The sequence below is a fragment of the Artibeus jamaicensis genome, unplaced genomic scaffold (genome assembly GCF_021234435.1).
Source record: "Artibeus jamaicensis isolate MK-2021 breed Jamaican fruit bat unplaced genomic scaffold, CSHL_Jam_final contig_456, whole genome shotgun sequence".
NCBI lineage: Eukaryota > Metazoa > Chordata > Mammalia > Chiroptera > Phyllostomidae > Artibeus > Artibeus jamaicensis.
Window position 1 is genome coordinate 4,912,911 of NW_026521839.1, and position 9,111 is coordinate 4,922,021.

A 9,111-nucleotide genomic window follows, 5' to 3' on the forward strand; every position below is an offset into this window, starting at 1 on the left:
TCAGAGATTTTAGGTAACAAGATAGTGCTTCACATGATTGCTAATCTCAAAATAAGACCTTTAAAATTCATCTTATAATTTTAATAGTATAGCTCAAGCATTAAAACTTTACTTTAATGTGTAGATCAAAAATTGAAGTGCAAGAAATAGAGAAGTTGGACGAATCCTTTAGAGAATTAGAAAAGAAAATTTAAATTATAAAACACAAAACATAATTTCCCCACTTGTTTTCCTAAGCTGAGAGCAGGAGAAGAGATCAAGTTAAGCAGGAAGAAACAAAGGGAAAATACGCTGAAGGAAAGAGACACCAGGAACGGACAACTGCGCAGTGTTTGAGTCCAGGGACTACTTCGGTGAATAACGGTAGATTATAAATAAGTTCGTTATGCGCTAGAGAGCACTTAAGTCCAGCAGAAGTTTACCCTGTGAGTTTTAAAATATCAATAGACATCACAGGTGAAAGAAAGACACTCCTTTCTTCCTCTCATTCAAAAAATCTATTAAGAACCTATCATCTTTAAGTCATTTGCTAATTGTGTAATAAATAGGGAGCTATTGAGAAACAAAACTCAAGCACCTAAAAAGAAAAAAGCTTTGAAAAGTAGGAAATTGAAAAGGAAAAAGGGAAGTACTCAATCCAAAAAAGAAATGGATGAGCGGGCAGACTGAAATAAGTATTTTCCCTGCGGGCTTATATCCAATTGAGTCATAAAGCTCCAGAAATTTTTAAAAATGCAATGTCAAACTACACTGGAAGTTTATAAACTGCGTAAGGACAAAAACATGCATTCCCTCAACCTTCTGGAGATTAAGTGTTCAAAGTTAATAGACAGTTTTTAATGATTAAAACTGAGATTTTTAAAGGGAGGATTGGAATTAACAAAGGATAAAAATTGTTTTGAGATAAAAAGCTAGCATGTCTTTGAAAATGACTGTACATGTACTGTATATTTAATTACATTTTGGAACACCAGTCATTGATTTATTGAACACTTTTGATGTGAATGGTTTGTGGAATCCAATAGTCAAAGTTCTCACGATCTCTAAAGAATCCTAATTTCCACCCTGGTTGGTGTAGCTCAGTAGATTGAATGTGGGCCTGCGAACCACACGATCGCAGTTTGATTCCCAGTCAGGGCACATGCCTGGGTTGCAGGCCCGTTCCGAGCAGGGGACTCACGAGAGGCAACCACACACTGATATTTCTCTTCCTCTCTCCTTCCCTTCCCCTCTAAAGATAAATAAATAAAATCTAAAAAAAAAAAAAGATTCCTAATTTCCATGTATGGACACTTTGCAAAGTATAAATGTAGAAAAATGTGAGAGAGCGCTTTGTTTTTGATGAACATACTTGCGTGAATGGTTTTAGCCAATGTGACTTCACAGGATAAAAGTTACACTAGCCTGAGAGAATAACAAACACTCTGGGCCTGAAGAAGAATAACCCTATATAGTGAGAGCAGACATTTAAACATGTAGGGCTGCAAAATTACCAGGCCCAGGGAAGGGGAGTCTGGAATAAGGCGCTCTAACTTACAAACTCAGACTTTGGAAAAAATTTACTTTCATGTTTTATTTTTGTAACTTTATTTTTTACAGAGCGGGGGCGGGGGAAAGAGAGGGAGAGAAACATGATCAATACTGTACCAGCAACCCAGGCACGTGCTCTGACCGGGAATGGAACCTGGAACCTGCGACCTTTTGGTTTGCAGGATGATGCCCAACCAACTGAGCCATGGCAGCCAGGGCTACTTACACATTTTAAATGGAATTAAGTTATAAGGAGACTAATCACCAGTGAGAATACAAAGAAAGTTAGCATTCATTACACCACAAAGCAACACATTTAGAAATTCTAGTAATGTGCGGGCACTGAATTGAAATATTTACATTTCAAATAAAAAGACACAACCCCGTGGGCAAAGCAGTACAAAGGGAATTTTCACAAATTGACTAGGGCTAATATGTAATTATTTTACAAACGAAACTAGGGTTAGTAGACCCTTACTAAATCTTAACTGAATTCAAAGCTATCCCTGAAACTGGGCTTTGCCTCACTAACCCTCTCCTCTCCCTCAGTGAGGAAGCTGGGGAGAACCGGTTTGAGAAACTTGAACTCGCTGGTCCCTGAGCCTCCCTTCAGACACACCTCGTACTGGTAGCTCTGGGACAGGGTCCCAGTGCCGCTGATGTCCACCAGGTGGCCCGGAAAATGGCCCTCGGGCACCGAGCAGACACCCACCAAGCCCGCCCTGCCCCTCCTGCACAGCCGCACCGCGATGAACGCCAGCACCGAGAACAGGAAGAGCGACGACACCGACGCCAGCGCGATGACCAGGTAGACCGTGAGCGGGTCGCCCTGGGCCGCGGCGCCCGCCGCCGCTCGGGCAGCGGCAGGTGGGCCTGCGAGAAGCCGTCCACCAGCAGCACGTGCAGCGTGACGCTGGCCGACAGCGGCGGCTCGCCGTTGTCCTTCACCAGCAGCAGCAGCCTGTGCTTGGCCGCGTCGCGCTCGCTCAGCAGCCGCGCCGTGCGCACCTCGCCGTTGTGCGCCCACACGCCGAACAGCCCGGGCTCCGTGGCCTTGAGCAGCTGGTAGGACAGCCAGGCGTTCTGGCCCGAGTCGCCGTCCACCGCCACCACCTTGCTCACCAGGTAGCCGGGCTCGGCCGCCCTGGGCACCAGCTCGGTGCAGGGCGCAGAGCCGTTCTGCAGCGGGTAGAGCACGAAGGGCGCGTTGTCGTTGGCGTCCAGCACCTGCACGCGCACCAGCGCCTGGCTGCTCAGCGCCGGGGCCCCGCGGTCCGTGGCGCCCACCAGGAACTCGAACGCCTGCAGGGCCTCGAAGTCCAGCGCCCTCAGGGCGAACAGGTGGCCGTTGTCGGCGTTGATGGACACCAGCGAGTGGAGGGGCAGGCTGGGGTCCTGGGGCTGCAGCAGCGAGTAGGTGACCTGGGCGTTGGCGCCCGCGTCTGTGTCTGTGGCGCTGACGCTGCCCATGTGCAGGGCGGGGCTGTTGTTCTCGCGGATGAAGAGGGTGTAGGAGGTTTGGGTGAAGGCGGGGGCGTTGTCGTTGACGTCGGAGACCAGCACGGTTATGTTGTGCTGGGTTTTCAGTCTGGGTGTCCCCAGGTCGGTAACGGTGATGGTGATGTTGTACTCGGATCTCATCTCTCGATCCAGGGCTGTGTTTGCCACTAGAGTGTAAAAATTCTCAACAGAGGGTTTAAGGAAGAACGGAAGATCATCTTGGATGGAGCAAACCACCCTCCCATTGTCTCCCGAGTCAGGATCTGAAACGCTGAACACAGCAACTATGGTCTCCGGCAGGTTTTCTGGAATTTCACTGACAAGCGTTGACACAGTCAGTTCCGGAGGGTTGTCATTCAAATCCATCACTTGGACAAACATCGCACAATTTCCAGATAGACCCCCTCCGTCTGTCGCCTGAATATTTAATGTATAAGTCTGAATGGATTCGAAATCCAGTTTCTGTGTTAAAAGGAGTTCTCCTGATTTCGTATTTATTTGAAAAGTTGTGCGAATATCTTCAGAAGCTTGGGAAAATGCATACGATATTTCTCCATAGGCTCCAATGTCTAAATCTCTAGCCGAGACGATAGCAACCTGGGATCCAATGGGGCTGTTTTCCGGGACCTGAACTTCATAGAGCAGCTTTGCAAACTCCGGGGCGTTATCATTGATGTCCAAGACTTCGACGCGGACCTGGGCGGTGCCAGACCTGGGCGGAGTCCCCCCGTCCAGCGCCGTGAGAGTTAACAGAATCTCAGGCCGCTCCTCTCGGTCCAGCGCTTTGTCCAGCACCAGCTGTGGCAATACTACGCCATCAGGACTCTCTTGTAATTTAAGATGGAAGTGGGAATCGGGGCTGACTGTGTAACTTCGGAGACTGTTGCTTCCTACATCTAAGTCCTGGGCACATTCTATTAAGAAAGCAGTTCCGGGAGTGATACTTTCTGGGATTTTCAAAATTATTTCTTTGTCTAGGAAAACCGGGGGATGATCATTTATGTCCCTAACTTGTAGCTTGGCCTGAAAAAACTGCAAGGGATTTTCCAGTAACACCTGGAAAGGCAGCACGCAGGGCTCGCTACGGCCGCACAGCTCCTCCCGGTCCAATTTCTCATTTAACAACAAATCCCCGGTCTGCCTATCCAAGTGCAAAGGCATTTTTTTCCCTTTGGAAACGACGCGGGCCCCCCGCGCGGCTAGCTCATCTACCTTCAGCCCCAGGTCTTTTAACAAATTGGCCACAAAGGAGCCACTCTCCATTTCCTCGGCCACTGAATACTGTCTCGGCTCTGAACCAGCCTGAGCCATACCCAGCAAAACAAAGAATATCAAGACTTGCCTTTGTTTCACAGAGCGTTCCCTTCCTTCTCTGGCCTCCATCACCTTCTGGTCTCCCAGCAAACCTGACCCAGCTCGGGGTCGCGTTGTGGCTGACTGTCTCCGAGCAAGTCCCAGATATCTGGATGAGTAGAGACCCCGAAGGCCCTGATATTCCGGAGCAACAGCACTGGAAAGCCTCCTCTTCCTGCTTGCTTTTCTAGCGGAGCGTCTGGCTACAGGGGCGGAATGGTAGCTTTTTCTTCATTCCACTTCTAATGCTGCAGCGCCACCCCGCGTCCTTCCCGAGTATTTACTTTCTCCAAAACGTTCAGAGAATCCCAATTCTTTCCTTCAGATGATGGCAAGCTAGATGGAGTATTTTCAAGTAGCATCTCTTAGTGTACTGACGTCTCACCGGCTTTCGAAGGGCTTTTTCATTGCGTCCACAACTACATGGCAAACATAGACAAATTTCCATTCGTTTCCTCACAGATTCAAGCAGGGGTTTTTTAAACTGAAAAAAAAATCAACTTAAAATAATGGGAGTCACTTCAGTCCTAGGATGAAAGGAGGCTCTGACTAGTCAGTTTCCAGTTTTTATTCCGAGTTCTGGCATGTGCGCGTCTCTGTGGTGATTACCATCCTCACACTCAAGCCAACGGAAACGTATAGAGACGCAGAAAAAGCACAGAATTCACGAGAACATTCCCGTGGACACTGAAATATTCTTCTTACTCACATTTTCCTCCTGCACTGTCCAACTTCACATTTTCCTAAAATTTGGTGCATTTGAGGCACACGAAACTCTAACATAGTTGAATAATTATTCTTGTGAATGTCAGTATTTTTATATTTTTATTTTTCTTCCTAACAGATGAAAACACTTTTACATAACTTCAATTTAATTATTGCATCTAGCAATGTTAAGTTTCATAATATCAAATACCCTATAAATATTGAAATTTTCCAATTATCTTTTTAAAATGCCTTTTTAGAGATAATTTGTTAAATCAAGTGCCAAACAAGTTATATATATTGCAGTTTGTTGTTGGGTCTTTAGTTTCTGTCACTTTGTGTGTTTTTTTAACAATGTGATAAAAAGAAATGAGTTACTGATCAAAAGAAGTTATGGAGGAATCTTAAATGCATATTGCTTAGTGAAAGAAGCCAGTCTACATATGCTATTATTGCAACTACCTGTCGTTCTGGAAAAGGCATAAGTGCAGGCACATGAAAAGGATTAGCAGTGGTGGAGGTGGGGGACAGAAGCGGGGTGAAGAAGAGGAAATACACAGGGGATTTGGGGGGAACTGAAACTTTTCTTCATGAACTGTAATAGTGGACACGTGACATCATACACTTGTCAAAGTCCACAGAATGTATAACACAGAGTGAAACCTAATGTAAACCACAGATGTTAGTTAATAATAATGGCTCAATGCTGATTCATCCATCATAATAAATGGACCACACTAATGCAAGATGTCAAGATGTGAGTGGGAGAAGTAGGTATGTGGAAGTTCTCTGCATTATCTGCTCAATTATCTGTAAAACCTAAAACTGTTCTAAAAAATAAAGTCTATAGATTAAATATTTGTATTAAATATTCAAATATACTGCATGGAAAAGTTAAAAAGCACTATACCAACATGCTTCTACCCTAATTAAAGTTATTTACATTTTGTCACATTTGTTCTACCCAAGTACTTTTTTCTACAATCACACACCCTCTTTCCTTGCTGACCCAAGTGTAACTTGAAGACATCATGACACCTCACGGCCAAAAACTTCATCAGGCATCTCCCAAGTATAAGGGCATTGTCCCACGCAATCATAATGCCAGTGTCACACTTAACAAAACTAACGATGATCCCCTAGTATTATAAAAATCCAGTTCCTATGGAATCTCATTATCTTCCCTAACTTTTTTCAACTTGGTAAGAATTCATATTCACTCCTGAAGTGCCTTTTCTTTTTCAAAGGCACTTACTTTTTTAACTATCTGATATGAAAAATGTCTTAGAAACTGTTTTTTAATCAAGTCTCATGATTGTATTGGGTGTTACATCTGTTTATTCTAGAAACGTCTCCCATCTTTTACATCTTTTATGATGTTTAACTTTTTGAAGTGTTCAGATCAGCTGTCTTGTAGAATGTCCTACATTATGAGCTTGTCTGATTGCTTCCTCGTGGTGTCATTAAACCTGTTCCTCTGTCCTCCGTATTTCCAGGAAACTGGGGTGATTTAATAAATGTAACAATGGTATCACATTTTTTAAATCTCTCGTTTATTTTCTATGATTGTGTTTTAAAATTTGGGTGATCATAGGTTCCCTTTCTTAACATTTAGAAATAAATTCCTACTAGTATTTGTTGATATTATTTTTTCTTTTCATGATTAATTTTATATTACTATTATAATTCAAAATATGTTAATTCATTGACATTGAGCATTTAACATACTTCATCCAGATGAATAAAACCCAAAATAAGTCTTTAAAAACAGGTCTTCACACAGGCTACAGAACTTAAGATCACATGGAGATATAGTGATGATCATGTATATCACGGAGGAAAAGAATTACTAGTAGGTCACTTGAAATTTTACATCTAACCAAGCATTTGATTATTTAGTTATGGTAGGTTCTCTGAACTAAAGCAGTTATGGTGAATTTTGGGATACCATAAAGAAGAGAAAAGTGGGAAATGTGAAGAAAATTACAAAATCCATCACCTCTCATAAGAACTAAAAACTAAATATTTAAGATATTTCAGAGAAAAATACTCAGGAACATATTAGGTTTTGCTGTGCAAAAAGAAAAAAATAAACCCCCCATGTCTGAGTCATAGGTGTGCTCACAATGCACAAGCTTTCACCCTTCTTTCCATTTCAAGGCTCTTCATACATCTGGAAATAAAAAGAAGTTTCTCTTCTTCGGGGCTGATTGAACCAGTACTGATGTCAATAGTTTTCAGATTTCAATGCATTACATCCATTGTGTTAGTTTAGATCATTTAAATTTGTAAACTTTGATGACAGCTCAAATTCCTTTCTGAGTACCCTTTACAAATGCTTTACTCACTTGGCAATCAGATGGCAAAAGAAAAGGGGTTTTTCAGTGACCTACCACTGAGGCCCTGTGGGAAATACATGCGCAATATTCCAGCATGGGAAGGAGAGTTCTCACACCATTTATCATCTTTGGGTGGAAAATTTGGGCCTGTGGTAACACTCGAACAATTTGCTTTTGCTTTATTAAGGACATAAATAATTATGTTTTTTCTATAATCAATTAAGATATACAGTTCACATAGCTCAAGCAAGCAGTATTTCAAAGTAAAGATGATTGTATTCTCCTCCTCAGTATAAATGTGAAACTAACGGCTTTGAAAGAGATCCTTGCATAAGAATGTTGGCATTTGTAGTTGAAGGAGAATCATCAAAGTCTATTGACACAAGCTGTTTCTTTGGAAAAAAAAAGTGTTGTGTTGACCAGCCATTACCAGGGGCTCTAGCCTGATTTGAGTATATACAGACCATTTTGCCTGTCCATATTACATGACATTTCCTTTTAATGTACTGGAGATGCTAGGATATTAGTTGATAAGAAGAATTAATTATTTTTGTTCAATAAAAACTGTAAAAATTAATACAGATTTAGCACTGCAATAAATGAGCTACACAGCAACTCAGTAAATTATGCCTTAAATAATGAGGTTTATTTTTATCAGTAACTTTTTTCCATGTACAGTTGACCCTTGAACAACGCATGTTTAAACTGCATGAGTCCACTTGTATGGATTTTTTTTTTTCAGTAAAAACCTGTGCTGTTTTTGATTTGCTGTTGGGAGTCTGTGGATGTGGAGGGCTGGCTGTATGTATTGGTGTGCACCGTTTAAGGCAGGAGCATCTGCACCTCCAGGGGTCCTGGAACTAATCCCCTGTGGATACCTAAGGGCCAACTTAAGTTTGTGGGGAGTCAAAACTTCTATGGGGATTTTGACTGTGTGTGGGTCGGCACCCCTAATCCCTGCATTGTTCAGGGTCAGATGTGGTTTTACGTCAGTATTTGATTCTGTGTCACCAATGCCATCAAAAATGATCACATGACTTTTTTCAAATATAAAATAACTACATGATATTAACCATCTCAAATAAATTATTACTTGAATTTAATAGATGGAGACCAGTTCTGCTGAAAAGTAGACTATTACAATTTATCAGCATCACCTATGAATTATCAAGCAAAGCAAAAGATGACTCTAACATGAATAGCCAGACCTTGTCTGGGAAGTTAGGAAGACTACCATTTTATGTGTAGACCATGGATGAGTTTCCTTGTCAAGCTTCTGGACATATCTACCAGGACAGTACCCACAAAGTTTTAGAGGTAACTTGCCTTTGGAAGACCAAAGAAAATTAGGTAGGAGCAGAAAAATAGATTTTTTCTGTGCTTAACAATAAAGAGGCTAATGGCTCCTAAACAAAGAGGTAAATGAAAAGACAGAATAGCTAAGCCACCAGTACTTGTTGAATATAAATCAACAATAATCTATGTTTCAGAAGAAAACACTACTGAAGTTACAGTCATAAAATAACAACTCTAACGTTGTTCAGAAAAGCGATGTTTTCCTCTACTCTCTGCCCAGACACCCAAAGCAGGAATGCAGAGGATGATACTTATCTCCACCTACTGTCTACTTTTCAGCATCTTGGAACCTAATTTCACTGGAGAGGAAGTGATGTTGCATGTAATT

The 9,111-nt window shown here is 42.2% G+C and overlaps 1 protein-coding gene across 1 annotated transcript; it reads right to left on the reverse strand.

Moving 5' to 3' along the window:
- Positions 1–1,610: 1,610 nt before the first annotated feature.
- On the reverse strand, positions 1,611–4,519 carry LOC119051094 (protocadherin beta-2). The gene is given in 2 exon segments (XM_037147710.2): positions 1,611–2,382; positions 2,385–4,519. Coding segments are annotated over 2 exon segments (2,397 nt in total). The 5' UTR covers positions 4,414–4,519; the 3' UTR covers positions 1,611–2,014.
- Between the last annotated feature and the right edge of the window lie 4,592 nt (positions 4,520–9,111).